Here is a 20,000-nt window from a genome sequence, read left to right as displayed (position 1 = left end):
GGAGGTCTCGTTCGGGACACCATCGTGATCGCTCGTTATTCGTTCGGGGACACGCAAAGAGCCAATATAACTTTATTTAATCGCTAGGCACAACAAATCTATCATATTGACGTTTCATTTATCTGGCTTTCCTCTGCTTTGCTTCTTGTCATCCCATCGTTTGTCATACTTTCATCTACAGAAATGAAAAAAAAGTTTAAAGAGATGAACTGGACAATAGGTTTTGCCAAAATATATTAAGAACGATGGTTCAAAACAGGACCAGGCACTGATTAAGAAACGGACTGGATCGAGCAACCAATAGGCCTTTTATAACAACTCGTCATCTGACCTTTTTTTTCATAAACATGATGATTCTGCTGGTTTCATGAAATTATTTTTCCAGAAATCAAAAGAGCAGCTCAAAATATGCTGAAATGCCGATTTTGATAAGTATATCGTTTACACTGGTGTTGTTACAGTTGAAAGAATTTATAACGAAAAGGACGCTATGCCACCTAGTCAAGCTTGAATGATTTTCATACAAATCCTTGTATTTTTTTGAAGTTTATAAACCGGTTTAAAATTCTCCCTTCCAAATATGAAAGTCTGAAAATTTCCACCCTTGCACATTTATTCTCGATTATTTGACTTATGGCAAAAATAGGAATATAAGCTCTGTTTGCGGCGCATAATTATGAAAAATTACACTGGAGGGCAAAATCATTTCGTTCGTAAACAACAGTTTGGAATTTTCAAGTGTTTAAACGGTCATTAAGTCTTTACCTTAAGGGGTACTAAAATATGGAACCGCGGACCGCAGAACCTCCGAAACCCGCGGAACCAGTTAAAAAACGTTGTTTTTCCTGAAATAACGCTAGACTATTGTTTCTTTGAAGTTTGAAAAAATTGCATAGTTTTTTGTTTGTCTTGTCTATCGTTATTGTCTATAACTGGCTGATCTTTGCAACGGATAGCACGCGAAAGAGCTGAGGACTGGACCTGGTTACATGGTTACCTCTCGTCATGGCCTAATGGCGGAAAGGTTTTGCAGAGTGAGCAAGGTAAGCAGCCGTTTGCATTGCTTCAACAACAGTTAACTTGAAACCATAGATAGATAGATAGATAGACAGATAGATTTAACAAATGGTAAACGGCTCAGCGTGCACTATTGAGTTATGGTGCACGCAGGAGGTTGCTAAGCACGAGAGAAGCGTAAGAGTCGCTCGAGGCAACATTTTAGTAACACCCACCTTAAGTGGCATTTCTCTGAAAATTTGTATTCTGGCTAAGACAACACGGTTTTTCCATTTCTGGAATTTTATAAAATCCGAGTTCACCAGTTATCAGTCATGTGACCAGATGTTGCAAACGGCCTACTGTTTTCACGCTGCCAAAACTGAAGCTCGTGGTGCCATATTGTTGGGATCACCTTTCGCGCTAAAGCTTCGTATAGACAATGAAGTTATGGGTAAAGCGGAACCTCCCTGGATATTATACGGAAAAACTTTCAAAACATGGTGGTTTTCGCCACATTGCTTTTCGCTCCCTTTGAACTCTTGCGATGAGGTTGCAAGATGGTCCCAACAAGATAGCCGTCATTTAGTTGTGCTCACACAATACAGAGCTTTAGATTCTAGGACGAGAACGACCACGAGTACGAAATTTTCTCATAGCACAACAGTGAGCGCACGCAAACCAGCGTCATTTTGGCGGGAAAAACGTGTTACCGTCGTCATTTTAGAACGAGATTTTGCAAAAAAGTCATCGTGTCAAAACAAGTCAACAACAGGGAAGGAGTTTTGGCATTTTTCGATCAGCAAAAAGGCCCAGGTAACAGCAATAATAATAACTGAGCAACCTATTCTGCTTAACAAAGAGTAAGATTAATCGTACGGGTTATAAATTTTTTTTAACTATTTCCGCCAAAAACTGCCAGTCAAAACTCGTATTCGTTCTTGTCTTCGTCCTAGCATCTAAAGGTCCCGGCCTAATGGTAGGTTGGCGGAATGCCAGTTCAGCCTATTCATGAAAACGAGTGCGCCGAAGTGTCTCTAACGGAAATTACCTTTTTTTATTCACATGCAGAGTTTATTCAGCAGCCATCACAAAACTGTATTCGGGCTTGCTTTGATAAAGAAGGGTGAAAATGATGTATGGAAAGACAAAACCTCTGAGTGGGATGAATAAAGTGACAATGTATTGGCCAAATGTGTTTAACAACTTTCTTACCAGAGTGCTGTATTTGCTCGAGAGTTTCTCTCCAAGTCTGGAGTGTTGTTAGGGTTTGATGCTGGCGTTTTACACATCTCTTTCACATTGTCTTTGTTTCCTGTTTTTACCCTTAACTTCCGTAAAGCATCTTGAACCTAAAATCAAAGTCTCACTTTTAGACCAATACTTCCCATAATTCTCGAAAGTCCCGAAAACTTTTCGGGTTCGAAAAGCCGTTTACGACACTGCCATCCGCTGGTTTTAGTATGCTGGCGTTTTAACATATCTTGAAAAAAGCAGTATGATTGTGGAGTTTGAGGACTGAAAACCTCACCCGTTCACACCGTTAACTTGTTAATTTCAATTTACAGTGTCCCCGATTAGTGCTCTACAGCGCTAGAATATTAGACACTTAAATAAAGTTCCTTCCTTTCCGACAAAGGCCCGGAAAGTTGAGGGACTGTAGAGAAACAGGCCCATGCAGATGTCTAGCACGAATACCGGAAATATCAAAAACGCGCATGCTTAAGCTCCCAAATATCGTTTGTTATAGAAGGAGAAAAAAACAATCGTGCTAAACGTGAGGCACGTATTTGTGCGGTACTCTGCAAATAACGACTTAAAATCTCCAAACGTGAGGTTTTGATGACAACATGAGCAAAAAAATCTCTGTTTTTACTCTGAAAACGCTCAAACCGAATTATTTTTTGGATAATTCGCCCACAATGTACAACATGAACGAGATGGAATAGTGGCGAAAAACTTATGATAGTGCGGAGTTATATTAGCGGAGCACCATGGTTAAGAAAATATGGTAACGCATCGACGTGCTATGACGTCACCATGCGACCGTACGTCTGTACGTACGTGCACCTCTCCATGTATGGCAATGTGACCAGTATCACAATAAGCCAATCATCTACCAAGTCTAAACCTGGAAACTTGAGTTGGTCAGTACACAACAACCCTCATAAGGCGTAAAAATGGCCGCCTCAGTGCAGGGCTTTATGTGGTTCCTATGTGCAAACATTATTGTTTTTTTTTATGGACTGTTCGAAATGAGTTTTCAAGCTGCTAAAGAAAGAGAAAAATATCAGGGAAACAATTTCAAGCAATTTGAAAAGGGCACCTGGAAAACAACCTCGAGGAATTGAGGTTAGTGATGAAGATAAACATTCGCGTAGGTACAAGCCATTATTTTGCATTGAGCACATGTTTTTAAACGCCATGAACTACTTCGTGGCCGTCTTTTTCGGGTTGAGAATCGCACTAGATCATCAAATCAACCTCTCATGAATGAAAACTTCATATGTTGGATTTTAAAAATAGGAAAGTTTGGTTAAAAAATGGTTTTGAACATCTGTTCATGTTTTGTGCCCACCCAAGACCGAAGTGTAATTAATTATGCGAAACACAACCCCTTTGTTTGTCGTCATAGAGAAATGACAGGTGTCGACGCATGATCAACAAAATCCAGAAAATTTATGGATTCTTTTTTTAGCCAAATTTGGTGGAAATATTGGTTAACTTCTTTTCATCTTTTTGTATCAGAACAATATTTTTGCGAATTTTTGGTACTGACGTTTACCTTTTTGAAAAGTCCTTAATTTTTTTCTGATTTTTTTTCCCCAATACTGAAAAGCCTATTTTTTTACTTCTTAGCCACATTGGTATAAAAAATTAAGTCCAGAAAAGTAATTAGTTTCATAGGTCTTTAAGGGACCATGTTTTTCAACCGAACGCAAATGAGATAAATATCCGGGAGCTTCGATTTTAGGCTTGGCTAAATCTAAAAATATGATCTTAGAGTCCCAACCATCTCATATCCAACGCGTGCTCGTGGAATAACTGTGAATTTTCTAGATTGCCTTCGTGTCTCTAGTATTTTGAGTGAATACAATATAAGTTTGTCGCTTACCTCGTCATCAAGAACACAATGGAAAATGAAAAATACAACACCCTGCGATAACAAAGAGAGAAGATTGTCAGCTTTTATGTTGCCTGGCGACGCAGACTGATTTCGAGTGATCGTCAAAATGGGTTCCGAAATCGACAAAGGTTCTTACAAAAACAACTGAAAATCAAATAAATAAATAATAATAGGTTTACTTGGGAGAACACCGTCATAACTGACAGGAAGATTGAGAACAACAGGCCAGAGGTCATCTGCGTGCTCAAGAAAGAGCACAAGTGGGTCATGATTAACGCTGCTGTTCCTGATGACCGGAATGTTGCAACGAAGGAAAAGGATAAGATCAGGAGGTACCAGCCCGTCGCGGGCCAATTGCAAGAAATGCACCTGGGAAACGTTTCCAGGCAAATGGCATTTAACTTTAGCAAGGCGAGCAATATAGTGGGTTTTTTTACAAAATAATTGTGGAATAAAAAAGGGTATTTTCAGGCAATTACAGGGTTTTAAATACAAAGCTGGGTGTGGTCAAGTGCTGGTTAAGGGTCCCAGAGACCCATCGACAAACCCCCATATTAAATTCAAGGGGGTTTCCCCACGGATATATCGTCAGTGCCGAGGTTTCAATACCCCGCACTTACTCAAGCTCCGAGTAAGTTACCTTTAATATTATTTTTACCTGTGTAGAGTTCAGCAAAATGTACACGTAGGTCAGTGCATAGTGGAACTTGATGAAAAAGCCCAACAAGTAAGTGACACCAAGCAAAGGCAGGAGAGCAATAATGCTCCTAAGACCTTTCCTGCAAAAAATAGAAAACCAGCCATAATAATAATAGTAATAGTAATAATAATAATAATAATAATAATAATAATAATATAAAATAATAATAATAATAATAATAATAATAATGAACTTAACTCAAGTGTCAGCGTTGGCGCACTGATTGGGGACACCGCTGTACAGAAATCAAATCAACTCACAAATCAACTGCGCGATCCCTGTTGTCTTTCAACACTTGTATTACACAAGAACTCATGAAATAATTACTGATAATTCAAACAACATAAAACATCATTTGGTTCAGTTCACTTTTTTTTTTAGTAAATGTACATTCTTACTTTGCGATGATCACTCGATTGTTGCCATATTTAGTAGATATTTTTCCAAAGATTACACGAAGAAGAATCGCAAACAACACAAAATTGACCTAGAGAAAAATCAAACAAACAAAAAGCAAACAGATGATTCAAATATCGTACTCCAAAAAAGAAAGCAAGATGATCTTCAAAATGCCATCAGTATAAGCAATCACACGATTTCGAGGGCACTTTGGTAGAAATAAGCGCGAGTAAATTTCTCAAATTAACAAGATTATTGATACAGCCTGTTGAGCGAGAGCAATTTGTGATCTGAAAAATTTACAACTGCTTCTTTATAACAAGTTACACAAGAAGTCAGGTGATTACTTATAAATAACACACATGGAAAAGAGGAAGACAGAAAATCTAAACAGTCAAGGGAAATTTTGACAGCGAACGCTTTGATTTTCTATAAAGCTCATTAACTGATGAGTTGAAACAGATTACGTCAGTCAAATTCAAACTTTTACAACAGTATCGTTTAAAGGTCCTTTACCAGTACAATTAACAAATTTGGAATTATGTTATAAATTCGGAACCCTGTTGCACGAGAATTTTACTCGGTTTTAGCCGATCAGGAGTGAGTCATTTTTTCAGGTTATATTATTACTCCAGTTAGCTTTCATACCAGGAGAATGGCCAATACGGGTCCCTTGTAAATCCAAAGGCTTCCGTTCATCCAGCATCTAATGAAAAAAAAAAATGTGCAGTTATTACCTCAACCTCAGATATTGCGCTTATAGCGTTCTGAGTGGATACAAGATGGTGGTAAATAGCCAACGAGGGGCTTAGCGCCGAGGTGGCTATAAACAGTCTCATATCCAATAAGCGTGAATGGAATAACCGTTTTATTAAATTTTCTATAAATTTTGAAATGTTTTACATACAGAACGACAGCATTTTGTCTAAGTTTTTACAAAACGACGAGGGCAATCAGTTTCCGTATAAGGTCATTACGGTATATGAGCTGATAACCAAGATTTAGTGAGCCAACTTGAATCAGAAAGCTAGAAATGCAACATTCGAGATTGAAAATTTCATAACAACTAATATACCGTATGAACGCGCCGAGTGTTACTCTGTTGAAAAACTTCTAACGGGAAGCGACATTTCTGAGTATCCGAACGGTCGGAATTAATGAACTTTTATAATTACAAAAATAACTGCATTCGCACTTGTTGAATATATATGAGATTAGTTCTAACCAACTTGACGCCACATGCCTCTTTGTATATATATGTAATCGCATGGGCCCGAGGGCATTCACGCGTATTTTCAACATTTTCACGCGACGATCGTCCAGGGCAATTTGGAAACTTTGAAAAATACAAGTGAAATTTATCCTTCATTGCACGAGGGCACAATGCGATTACATGTTTATCACATACAGGGCAAAATTATTGAGGGAAGCTCGTTCAATGCCACGACAAATGACAACTAACTTAACAAGCTTTCATTTGGATAAAGTTCAATAGGCTAGTTTCGAATTGTGCAGCAACAAAAGAACTGAGTCGAGGTTCAGGGGAATAATTTGCATTTTCCTTTGTTCTGAACAACACAAAATGCTAATTATTCCCTTGAACCTCGACTCTGTTCCTTTGTTGCTGCACAATTCGAAACTAGCCTATTCAATAATTCGATGCTGTCAACAGAAATAGAGCTTAATTTAATTAAACTGTAATTTACATGTGGATAAAAAGCAGTTTAATCAGAGTCAGAATTGTCCCTTGGCTTGCTTCGGATAAGCAACTGCCTTCCGTCTTAGCCAATCAGCATTCAGTAATTTTGCACCGTATGTGATAAGGCATTTTATCACGTCACATCTACCGTTCGCTAAAGGAATAATTGTTAAAGATTTAAGAACTAAAATTGTTACTCTTCAATGAAGTGTCTAAGCTTATTGGTATAGTTAGGTCCTTTGCTGTAGCAGGTTGCATGCAACTGAGAAACGATGATTTTGAAGGGTTTCGTCGACGAAACAAATCGGCTTCTTGGTGAGCTTTGCTGACGAGCACGAAAAAGCTGCTCTAACTTCAAACTGTTAAAGCAAACCTCCACTCTGACTAATGAATAGTTCTAAGCAGAACAAAATAATGTTTGCAATCAAATTTTTTTCGACAATTTTCTTAAAAAGTGTTTGTATGGAAAAAAAAAAAGAAATTTTAGAATTACTTATTTTCACTTCAAATTACAGAATTATTCTGAACAAAACAAGACAATGAGTACGGCAGCCTTGTTGCTTGGCAACGGACAAAATGACAACTGAAAAATTGGAAGCCTGGGAAGGATTCGAATGCTCTACCCATTGAGCAACTACAAACCATCCAGCTCTCCAGGGGCCCGTTTTTCGAAAGTCCCGAAAAACTATTTGTGAAACTTCCAAGCGCTTGTTTTGGAAAGCTGAGCTTTTAACGTGCTTTCAAGGAAACCAAAAAAAAAAAAAAAAATTGTGAAGTTTGACTACTTCACTCCTCCGGATAAATCCTCTCCGTTCTTGAGACACAAAGGGAACTGTGACACCCAAAAAATGGCCCGTAAAGTTGCGGGACTTTCGAGAAACAGTCCCCAGGGCACGGTTGTTCAAGAGCCGATTAATGCGAATCCCAGATTAAAAATAACCACGGAGTTTATTTTTCTACTCCCAAATTCTGTTCAACGCTGATATTCGGCACACATTACATTAGAAGAGGTCAATCTTGAAAAACCAAAATAAGCAAAAGAAACTTTCACTAAAAAGTTGAAAACAAGAAACAAATGTTTCGCTTATCCTGGATTAAGTTAATCGGCTTTCGAATAACCGGGCCCAGGTAGAGCATCCGACCGGTGTTACGGAGGTCGTAGGTTTGAATCCTGCCTACTGAGGACTGTCCTTCACCCCTCGCCAAGCAACTAGCTTGCCATCCTCCACACGGGCCCGTTACATCTTAAAAAATTTATGTTAATGATACCTTGTTCTCTCCATATAGCCAGTGAGATTTAGTGCTCCACATGTGACTTCGGCGGTCTGAGATTGACCCATGTCAAATATGCTGGGTCGGATTGCTGCTACTAATCCAACAATGACTGCTGGGATTCCTGGAGAATTGAACATTCGTGCTATAAGCCTTTGGCACGATGGCGCAATATATTGTTAAGACCGGAATGCTATGAGTAACTTCTCTCGTAAAACAAATTCTATCGATTGTTTTCTTGTTACCGGACTGGAAGAGAATATGAAAATCTGAAGAAGCGAGTATTTTGGATTGGTTGAATCGATTTATTAAGCACCCCACACTAAAGCCCCGTTTACACGAGCAATTTTTATGTGACAATTTTTATTTGCACGTGTAGACAAGGAAATTGGACCAATTTTTATGTGACAACTTTATTCGCTGAAAAGCTGGCGTGTTAGCTCTTGTTGGACAAATAATAGTTGTTTAATGCGAAAAATTGCTGGTGTAGACGACTCGTCAAATGAAATGTGACAAAATTCCTGCCCTTCAGTGAGCGCCACTGGAGAACGACCAGGCAACCTCGCCTTATTTCTGCTTTATCTCTGCTGTCTAAAGGTATTGCTGACCCACATAACTGGGAATTGTCAACAATTATTTGTTGCGCTATTTGCACAATCAAATATAATTGCCACATAAAATTGTCACATAGAAATTGCTCGTGTAAATGGGGCTTAAGGGTCTGATGAGAAACTACTGCCTGTGTAATTTTTTCTGAAGTTGTCAAACTTTTAATTTCTAAGCGCTGAAGCGTATTGAAAGCCCTGTCTCACAACCCTCGTTCTCAAAATTCTGTGGAACATCAAGGACCCACACTATTAAGACTGAAAGAGAGGAGAGAACGGCACAGTGCATGTCCCTGCGTTCTGATTTGTCCTTGTAAAGGGCACACACTATCAATTAGTACTTTGCTCTGTGGTGTGATTCTCACCAACTTGTTGATGAAACTCAAATAAATTATACTAAACTATGAGAACACTTTCAATTTCAGCTCAGTTTGCTCTAATGTGTGACCACCATAAGAGATTCAAATTACCGCATTAAACTTGAAAGTGTTTGACGGGCTTTTTAACACCGTTACGCAACAGCGGTAGACGAGAAGCTAACAACGTGTGTTTTTTGACATTCGTAGAATGTGCTACCAGAGCGTCAGAAAGTTTTAGCAAGCGCTCAAGGTGGCTCCCGAGAGTATTTGCGAATACCCTCACTACAGGGAACGAGTTACAAAGGAAACCTAGTTAATTTCTCTTAACGTATTCCATGTAGAGACAATATGGGTACCGATGTAATGAGGCTTATTTTTGGGGTGTCAGTTTCTGGATTATGGTCGTTACCATGGCAACATTACATCTTATGACGGGCAGATATATTCCTATTTTTGGCCTGAATTCGAATTCCATAATATTTATACTTTCCTTCCGTGAATTTTTTTTTATTCTTCGCAACATTATGGAAATGATATTGCCTGACATTTTGAAGTAGTAAAAAGTCAAGGTCGTTCAGACGGTTTTGCCAATATTCTGTAATTTGTCATTTTTCTAAATATATTCGATTGGCTTTGACAAATTTTAACAAATATAAGGTATTTGATAGGAACTGTTAGAACTGAGCCGATTTAAAAAACAAAATTTACGGAAGGGAACACGAGAAAATTAGCAGTTAATTTTACAGATTTGGTCATGCACAGGTCACAAAAATCAGAAAAACACGCGCGATGCAGGCTTTACGCGCCTTACTAGTGACCAGCTTGTGCGCGGCTCTAAAAGTCTTAGGGAGCCTCCTTAAGCCACAAACATTAAATAGTGCCTGGAATTCAGAATGCTGACAAGGAACTGTCTTTCTATGAATGATCATGCCTTTTAACAAAGCCGGGCTAAGCAGAGTGTTCTCGGCATAAATCCAAACATCGCTAAGGACTTTTCTCTTACCCCATCCAATCACCAAGTACATAGTATATTGTTTTTTAACTGAGAAAACTTTGACCAGTTTGATGTAGAGATTAATGCCTTCCACCAGCATCCACGTGAATACTGCAATGTGAAGATAATGCAGGACCACTGCTACAGAAGAACAAAGAGCCTGCCAAACAAAACAAAGACTCTTCTTGAAAACAAAATAGAGAATGAGAAAAAAGATGGCTAGGGATTTTTTTGAAAATATACAATTAGCCTACACAATTTGGCTTAAAAGTGTTCAGTTCACTTTGAATCGTGATTTCGCGCCATCGTTATTCTGCGTTAATATGTGATTTTGTGACATATCGTGACTCCAGTTATCGTTCCGTTTCGTTATATAATTTCGTTATCTTCTTTTATCGTGACGAAGGTGTTGGTTACGTTGCATTACTTGGTCTTGTGACATCGTTCATCCTACACTTGATTAAAGTGACTAAAGTTATCATAATATTTCTTCACGGCATTTTGTAACGCCTTCAAATTAAATCGTGATCTTCATTGGTAATCGTAACGTCACAAACTTTACTTGGATGATAATTTTGCGTGACCGTTCTCTCACGCGGACGCCTGTTGTCGGTTTTGTTCAAGAAGGACAATACACATTAAGGAATCTAGGATCTACGACGCCGTCCTTAACGACAACATGATTCAAAATGGTTACGGTTCACGTTTTAAACTCTTTCTTCATTATTCCAAATAGTTCAACTTCTCCATACGTGCCGAACCATCCAGGAACCATTGAAACTATCATATAAAGTTAAAATTCGCGGATGTGCGCTCACATTTTATACGCAAGGAGATTTTAAGATCCACGACGGCGACATCTACGGAAACGTTACCTCAAAAGATCGCAAGTCTTTTGCAATTATTCCATCTCGTTCAAGTTGTGTGATATGCGTGAAGTATCCCGAAAAAGAAATTGGCTCGGAGCGGTTTCTCAGTAAAAATAGAGAATGAAAGTTTCACATTTCTATGCTCACGTTGTCGTCAAAAGGCTAAAAATTTGGTGATAATTGGTAACCGTTAAAGAGTATTGCACTCTATAACCTATTATAAAATAATTAGGATAGTACGCGCACTCTTATTGGTCAGTAGCTGGGTTTAGATGAGAGTACGTAAACATAACTGTGACATCACACGAATTTCGATTGGTTCTGTGTTGTCAGACGCCCGTTTTGATTGGCTGGTAGGAAATATATGTTCGTGTATCAAGAAAACCTGTTTCGATCAACAAGTAAAAAAAACAGCTTTTCCTTCGATTCATTTGTCAAATTATTTTTGAGAAATATTTTATAAAAGTAACAGTCGAATTTAATGTTTCTGAGACTGCGTCTTGGGTTTGCATAACTGTCTCGAATTCACCCAACTCCCCCTCGTGTTTAGATGAGGCTATGTAAACACGGAAAAAGCCCTCTACTGCTCAATTTACGAAAAGAGTCATTGACCAATCAGAAACGCGATATTTTGTCCAGTATATAATCAGTGGGTTTACATGATGCGTACATTGTATATCTAATTTGTATAATTAGTGATCGAGTATCATGAACTGATAACTACTCACCGGGTGCTCTTGTCTCGTGTCAAACAAGGTTTTATCCAGAACAAACACGAGGTTTCCGAGGCCCAGCGCGAAAAGGAGACTTTTGTGTATAAACAACCTCTCAGAGTTTTTCAACCTTAACGGAAAAGAATATTGAAATAAGGTTGAACTCCCTGATTTATTCTTCGTTCGTAAAATGTATAAGCCAGGAGGCCATGGCTAGCACAGCACAACTTCATTGTATTTGTGGAACGGCATCTTTACAAACCGAGCTATTAAACAAATCGAAAGTGGTTCAGCGTTGTCTGTACTCTTATCGACAACGATATTCGTGATCACAGTCTGTGATGACGAATATCGTTGTCGATAAGAGTACAGACAACGCTGAACCACTTTCGATTTGTTTTTTACCGCAATATTCAACGCCAAAGAAAGTTTTTATTTCAGAGCGTGACCAAAATCAAGAAACGAAGAAAGAGCAAGCGTTGTCCATAACTTTCTCACAATATAATTGGCTTATTTCCCAAAATGGGCGTTCCTGATTGGCTATTACATTGCGTGACAAATTGACGCGAGCCTGACGCGTACAGCGTTGTCTAGGCTCTTCTCGACAACTACAATTTAACCAATCAGATTACGAGATTACAAGCAATTGTGGTAAAATTTTAGATTGATTTTCCCGCGAAACCAGACGTTCAGTCCACCTAACGACAATTTTTGCATGAGAAGTTACTACCTATAAGATTGAGAATGGTCAATCGTGCAAACCAAATCTCATTTGAGGACTCGACTAAAAATAGGTTGATTTGTGAAAATGCCGTTGCATAGACCTAGTATTAGAGTTGTAAGCTCCTGGTTAAGAGAAAGTACGTCAGCTTACCTCAGCATAACCGGGACTATAAGAGCTAGAATTATTGCTGCTATTGAAATACACAGTAAAACTATCTCCAAGTAGGTCTGAATTTTTTCGTGCCTCAGGTGTTCACTTGAAGTGTCTCCTTTAAACCGGAAGACGTCATTTTCCTGTCAAAGAGATTGAAGAATATTGAAGTGATAGCATTCAACAAGAGACCAAAAATGAACTTATCAACTTTGTGTTACCACACTCCAAGGAAACGGGTCTTTGGGGGGCGGGGTGGGGGCGCATGATTTAGGTTGGAAAGTGCACGATCGTGCACAATTTTTTGTTTTGCGCTCATACACTATGCATGAATACGTAACCGGGTTTCATAACCATTCTCCTCTATTAACTATGATCTATATAAACTATGTCCAGTTTCACTAGCATACCATTTACATTTGAAACGTTTTCATTACATCTCCCAGATAGCACGCGTGCTATGATTGGCTAATTTAGTGGGTCGCATTCTACAGTATGCAGCGTTTTCTTGCAAGGCCCATGTTGTTAATCAGTGTTTTTTTTTTCTGTTCCGTTGATTTATGGCCCAAGTGCTTCGAGCTCGGGCTTGAGCTCTGTTAGTACTTAAGAGGTAAACTTTATATCACTTTCTTATTTTACAGTTGCAACCCACAACAACATATTAAATAATACGTATCAAATAAAAAAAATTTCTTTTCTCATCAAGGTGGTGTTGGAAGGTTAAGTTCGCGAGCGCTTTTAGCAGTTACAACCTTGTTTCAACAATTTTAAGCACCGTACCTCATCAAACGTCAGCTCGGTGCAATTGTTCTGTCTCAAAAAAGCCTTCACTTGCTCCTTTGTGAGATCCTTGGTCTGCAAGATAATCGGATAACATTCAGCTTTCAATGCGACTTCAGCACTGGCTGGGAAGATTTATGTTGAGATTACCAATTTATTCCTTCCACCGTTTTTCTTTACACCATTTAATTTACATGTAGACTAACATGAAACTTCCTTTACAGTATGTTACATTTTTTTTTTAAAAAAGGCGACCACATTGCTGTAAAAATTAACCTTGCGTTTCCTTTACTTTCTGTTTCGACTGGTACACCACCGTGTCCGCCATGATTAATCTACTCCTTACATTTCCAACGACACCAAATCTATGCAACGCTCTTTTCATATTAAGTACTGATTTGTTCTCTCCCCGCTTCAACATCATTTGCCTTTATTATATCTGGGCCCTGAACACATTGAATTCTGCGTACAACTATACTTAACAGTGGAGCGCACATGTAGTGTCAACTATAATTAGTATGTGAGTAGTTAGAGCGACTTTCGTATGACCTTGAAAAAGTGTTCGCAATTTGTTTTACGGACCAATGTTTGACAAGATTAAAACAAAGCTTCTCCTCATTCCCGCCAAGAAAACTCCTAATATGGGCAGTAAACTCGTCGATTGCCCAATCACATTACTGCTTTTCAAATGACGTCAAAGAGAAACTTTCCAGAAAGTTCCATGGAGAGGTGATGTTGTTTGCATCCGCGTTCGCTAAGCCAAATGTTTTTGGCAATTACATGTTTTCCTTTTTTTTTTACATTCTGTTTTTACGTTTATTTTTTAAGGTCATATGAAAGTCGCTCTATTAGTGGAGGTAACAAATTTTGTTCCAGAACTTCCTCTGTACCCGTCCTGCGCTGCGATGACATAAGGTTGAGGTCCCATAGCAGGGTGGGATAAAAAGAAAAGGTAGTCACCCATTCACGATGAATCCCCACCATCAGTGCTTTAAGGTGGGTAGACACGAGGGGTCATGTAGCAGGGACGTGTACTAGCGGGGACATGTATAGCAGGGACAAAATCACACATAAAAACGTTGCGGGTACATGTTTCAGGGATATGTTGCAGCTAGCGACATGTCCCTCGTGTGAACTGATACTGGGGGTGCAAATGTTGTGATTTTGTCCCTGCTACATGTCCCCGCAACACGACCCTAATGCATGTCTCCTCAGTGTGTACTACACACCTTTTTGTCGCTGGAACATGTTGCTGCAACATGTCCCTGCAACATGACCCCTCGTGTTTGCCCACCATTACTTTTAGAGAAGTTAAGCAAGGACAACGACGACGGCTATAAAAACGTTACGGAAACTTTCGGTTATTGAAATCGTTTCGTGATTGTTCTGCGTCATTCGGCATGGAAAGTGTGTATGAACTTTCCAGAAATTAACAGTATGTTTGTTTGGAGAGAAAGTTGACAATTTATCATCAGGTGCTCAAGTCTTCCATATAACCTCAATTTTGATGATTTGGCGTCGTTGTCAGGACGAGAACGGCGTGGAAATGGACCAAAATGTAAAACGCACGTGAGGGCGTGCAGAGCTATTGGTCTGTTTTTGGTGGTGTTCTCGTAGCCGTCTTCAGGTTTATTTTTTGTGACAGTAACTTTCTGCGCTACACTCAGAATGAGTACCCAAGAAACACACCTCGTAATAGGGAATCGAAAAGATATTGAAAAAGAGAACATTTTTCAACTGTAGTATTTCAACAGTTGTTTTCCCAACTTTGATTTCTATGCATTGTTTTTCAGTTGGGGCTTTGAGGTCTTTATATATGGGGCACAAATCATGAAATAAGCAAGAATAACCGAGAAATTCTAGTGTTAAGCCAATCCATCTCTCGGTTTACAACCTTTGGAACAACTGAACTGAACTATATTTATCCTTTTAGTCACTTAATGATCGATGCCTTACCGGGTTATTGTCTGTTGTCCTGGTCGTATTCGAATTCGTGTGATTTTTCCTCGTCCCATTGTTCTCGGGTGTGATGTCAACTTCTGTTCCCGTGTTCAACTGCAGAATTAGCAGTGGCGGTGCCTTTCCATTAAAGTTTTCCCTCCTAATTAGGTAATACGTTTTGATTAGTAATTGCGTGGGTTTTAAGTTGGAGTCTAATAGAAAAATGAAACTTAACCCCGGTCTCCGAGTCCTCGATCAGTAGTCCAGATCAGTTCCATGTCGGCAATAACGTCCTACAGACTGGGCCGACTCCGAATGGTGGTCCTCCCAGGGTTGGATCCCGCGGCCTTCCGCAGGAAAAAGCCTATTGTGATTGATGGAACTCCCTTAATATTATGGGATGAGTAAACATAATAAATGTTACGGTTACTGTCTCCTCTGGTTCTGCTTATAACGTAGACCAACATAGTGCACTCTTGACTGAGCCTCCTTGAGCGCGGTCCTACATTCCATGATTTATTCGAGAGAACACACCGGTATCTCAACAATAACTAGCAATAATAAGAAACAATCAGTGGCACTGAAGTCGGAGAAAATCATGCTTTAGTTTCATGCGGTTTTGCGGATTTTATAAACAATCTCCCCAACTTGTGCTCAGATAGTTAAACTAGAGATCTTAACCACAAAGACGCACTAGAAGAGGCGTGGTACCTTAGGCCTTAAATTCCCAGTCACTTTTCTCTCTTTATTGGTGTTTGTTGATAGCCGTACTGAACAACTAGTCGCGCTTAAATGAACTCGAGCAAAGCGACCCATATCATGTTACAACTATGATGATTATTGAGGTTATGATTAAGTATTGAGTATGTATTTACGATGGACAGTGTTTTCGACAGCTTTTCAAAGTACAGGATCTGATAATGAAAGTACCGGACAAGGTTATTTTCCGTTGTCAGGCAGGAGAGCAAACCCTCAAGGAGGACTGGGGCCCCTATAAATTACTATAAATGATTCCGTTTAGAGAGCAAACTAAAGCGATGTGGCTCCTCATTAGTTTGAAGTTCTTGGCGTCCACATAAAGAAAGACAAAAAAAAAACAGGAAAAAAAAGCCAACAAAATGTACAAATTCATAGCGTCAAAGTGCCAGCACCGGACTTGAAATAGTAAACAAACGTCCTGCCTCCGGCCTCAAACGAAAACCCTGGATGGAATGTAAACAATACATTCAGCAATATCCTCACTCACACGGTTGTGTTCCGTATACTTAACGTCCACCCCACTCTGTGAGCTTCTGTTCCATTTGGAGCTTGGCGCAGGAAATCCACAGCCTCTCTGGCCTTTTCATTAAAGTTTTTCCTGTTAATTAGGTAATACGTTTTGATTAGTAATTGCGTGGGTTTTAAGTTGGAGTCTAATAGAAAAATGAAACTTAACACCGGTCACCGAGTCCTCGATCAGTAGTCCAGATCAGTTCCATGTCGGCAACAACGTCCCACAGACGGGGCCGACTCCGAATGGTGGTCCTCCAAGGGTTGGATCCCGCGGCCTCTCGCAGGAAAAAGCCCATTGTGATTGATGGAACTCCCTTAATATTATGGGATGAGTAAACATAATAAATGTTACGGTTACTGTCTCGTCTGGTTCTGCTTATAACGTAGACCAACATAGTGCACTCTTTGCTGAGCCTCCTTGGGCGCGCTCCTACATTCCATGATTTATTTGAGAGAACACACCGGTATCTCAACAATAACTAGCAATAATAAGCAACAATCAGTGGCACTGAAGTCGGAGAAAATCATGCTTTAGTTTCATGCGGTTTTGCGGATTTTATAAACAATCTCTCCAACTTGTGCTCAGGTAGTTAAACTAGAGATCTTAACCACAAAGACGCACTAGAAGAGGCGTGGTACCTTAGGCATATGCGGATGATTTGTCAATCAACATTGCGTAGACGCATTCGGAGGTCTGTGATAACTTGTGCAATAAAAAAGCCCCTTTCAGCAATGTGTTGTATTATGAGACGTCATCTGTCGTTCTTCTTGCTTTAAATTCCCAGTCACTTTTCTCTGTTTGTTGGTGTTTGTTGATAGCCATATTGAACAACTAGTCGTGCTTAAATGAACTCGAGCAAAGCGACCCATATCATGTTACAACTATGATGATTATTGAGGTTATGATTAAGAATTGAGTGTGTATTTGCGATGGACAGTGTTTTCGACAGCTTTTCAAAGTACAGGATCTGATAATGAAAGTACCGGACAAGGTTATTTTCCGTTGTCAGGCAGGAGAGCAAACCCTCAAGGAGGACTGGGGCCCTTATAAATTACTATAAATGATTCCGTTTAGAAAGCAAACTAAAGCGATGTGGCTCCTCATTAGTTTGAAGTTCTTGGCGTCCACATAAAGAAAGACAAAAAAAAAACAGGAAAAAAAAGCCAACAAAATGTACAAATTTATAGCGTCAAAGTGCCAGCACCGGACTTGAAATAGTAAACAAACGTCCGGCCTCCGGCCGCAAACGAAAACCCTGGATGGAATGTAAACAATACATTCAGCAACATCCTCACTCACACGTTTGTGTTCCGAAGACGCCACCCAACTCTGTGAGCTTCTGTTCCATTTGGAGCTTGGCGCAGGAAATCCACAGCCTCTTTGGCCAATATATTTCTTTCGTCAGCCTAAAAAATGAAATGGTCTTTGGCAACTATACCAGGAGCAAAAAATGACCGACAAATCCGTCAAAAGAGTCCTAAAGCGTGACGTCATAAAAATTAGATTTGTGAAATTATGGGATTTTTCGGGGTATTATGAAAGAACAACATCCAAAAGGCCTACTCGCCAAAAATTAGCATTTTAGGTCACAATTTTCAGTTCATAACATTAGGAACAGGGTCAGATGTAGAAGGATTTGTGTGGAGTCATCAGAGCAAAGCGTGACTAGTACCTCAGGGACAATGTGCCCCACAATGCTAGTTTTTGGCCACTAGGCCTTTCAGATGTTGTTCTTTCAAAATATCCCAACAATCCCATAATTTTCTAAAAAATTAAATTTTTATGACGTCACCACTTTAGCACTCTATTATGAACCTTGTTCCCAGGGCTTTTCTCTGCCGAGCGGAGAGAAGCCCTGCATAACAGGTTGCCGAGAATGGTCAATTCTCGCCCAATGTGCAGTGTACAGGGGAATCTTTGTTGACATTTTTTGACTCATGCTGAATGTGAAAAGTGCATTAAAGTATAATTCATATTTTCGCCTCACTTTCATGGCGTAGCTTACCAATTTCGCTTTACAGAAGGTGTTCTTAATCCTGTATTGTGGAGACCCCGTTATCGTGTCAATAAAGCTCTGAAAAGAAACATAAAGACACAAACGATTCAGTGTTTCATAAACACACGGGCTCTAAGGTTTAATTCCAATCAACGAGATCCGCTTTTCGATGCTTTCAATTATATTCGCCACGATAGATAGCGGACCTACATATAACGCACAAATTTTGAATTGCGAAGAGAATGTGAAGTCTTGAAATTATCATCGAATCCCAAGGTCACGAGTTCAAATCCCGTTTTAAGCCTGAATTATGTTTCGACGTTAATCACAAGCGAGTCACGCGAGAAAGCTCACGAAGTATGAAGTTTAGTTTTTAAAGAATATGTGAGTGTTCACACAGTACATAACGGTTGGGACCAAGTATAGGGTGGGCACATGACTCCTCCAATCCCGACCAATGACTCACAGAATCCAAATAAAACCTCACCCTACAGGTACGTTTCATTTAACAGTTATCCGACCGCTGAAATTAGAAACGGACAAATTGGATCGAAATCAGTCACAACGCTGAATCCGACCCCTTCAACTGATCTGGTTGCAGCGATTGGCGCAGCGTCAAAAGCAACCGCTGATTGACCTTCCGAGTCTGCAAGTGTATGAGTATTAGTATTTTATGCTAACATATTTTGACACTTCAATATTATTATTATTATTATTGGATTCTCTCCAGTTTTCGGGTGTTCTACTGGGTAATGTTTATTGTGTCTCAGCAACTCCCCGTAGCTTGGAGACACAACACTTTCCGCAACAGGTGAGCAGTTCCAAGGATGCCCGATAATTGTACACTTCAAAGTAAATCAGGTACATCTAGCTTGCCAAATCAGGTCCTTGCACCTTTTGATATGCTTCCAAGAGCACCAATCACGATAGGTATTATTGTGACTTTCGAAGCTCCATGAATCCTTCTGATTTTAAATGCTAGTTCCTGGTACTTTTCAACCTTCTCCTCTTCAGTTCTGGTGATGTTCTGGTCCGCTGGCACAGCTATGTCAATAAGTGTCCATTTCTGTGTGTCTTTATGCACTAGAATAATATCTGGCGGATTATGTTTCAACACTTTGTCTGTGCAGATAGTCATGTCCCAGGTAATCCTCACTTCTCCATTTTCTGCGGTTGGCAAGGGTTGATGGTCATACCACTTGTCATTACACTCTATCCCATGCTTCCTGCACATCTCCCAGTGTACCCACAGGGCCACCTTGTCATGGCGCTTCCTATACTCTCTCTGGACAAGCTTCTTGCATCCACTGACAATGTGTCCTACTGTTTCAGTGGCATCTCCACACAAGCTACACAGTGGTGTCTCTGAGGTCTTATCTATGCTGTACTTGATCGAGTTTCTT

The 20,000-nt window shown here is 39.7% G+C and overlaps 1 protein-coding gene across 3 annotated transcripts in view; it reads right to left on the bottom strand.

The window, feature by feature from the left end:
• The window catches only part of LOC138006627 (uncharacterized), a 45,855-nt gene that overhangs the window by 1,581 nt on the left and 24,274 nt on the right, over positions 1–20,000 (bottom strand). For all 3 annotated transcript variants that reach the window (XM_068853073.1, XM_068853074.1, XM_068853075.1), the window contains exons 12-26: positions 18,607–18,675; positions 17,901–18,007; positions 16,575–16,685; positions 15,344–15,488; positions 13,388–13,462; positions 12,608–12,750; positions 11,749–11,863; positions 10,161–10,311; positions 8,191–8,317; positions 5,871–5,928; positions 5,222–5,310; positions 4,782–4,902; positions 4,112–4,153; positions 2,212–2,348; positions 1–175 (exon numbers count right to left, since the gene is read on the bottom strand). The exon at positions 1–175 is cut by the window's left edge and continues 1,581 nt beyond it. In XM_068853073.1, coding sequence (XP_068709174.1) covers position 175; positions 2,212–2,348; positions 4,112–4,153; positions 4,782–4,902; positions 5,222–5,310; positions 5,871–5,928; positions 8,191–8,317; positions 10,161–10,311; positions 11,749–11,863; positions 12,608–12,750; positions 13,388–13,462; positions 15,344–15,488; positions 16,575–16,685; positions 17,901–18,007; positions 18,607–18,675 — 1,491 coding nt within the window. In that variant the 3' untranslated portion in view covers positions 1–174. The remainder of the gene's footprint in view (positions 176–2,211; positions 2,349–4,111; positions 4,154–4,781; positions 4,903–5,221; positions 5,311–5,870; positions 5,929–8,190; positions 8,318–10,160; positions 10,312–11,748; positions 11,864–12,607; positions 12,751–13,387; positions 13,463–15,343; positions 15,489–16,574; positions 16,686–17,900; positions 18,008–18,606; positions 18,676–20,000) is intronic.

This window comes from Montipora foliosa, chromosome 6 (genome assembly GCF_036669935.1).
Source record: "Montipora foliosa isolate CH-2021 chromosome 6, ASM3666993v2, whole genome shotgun sequence".
Lineage (NCBI taxonomy): Eukaryota > Metazoa > Cnidaria > Anthozoa > Scleractinia > Acroporidae > Montipora > Montipora foliosa.
The sequence above is the reverse complement of the archived record's forward strand: the minus strand, read 5'-3'. Positions and strand labels throughout refer to the sequence as shown.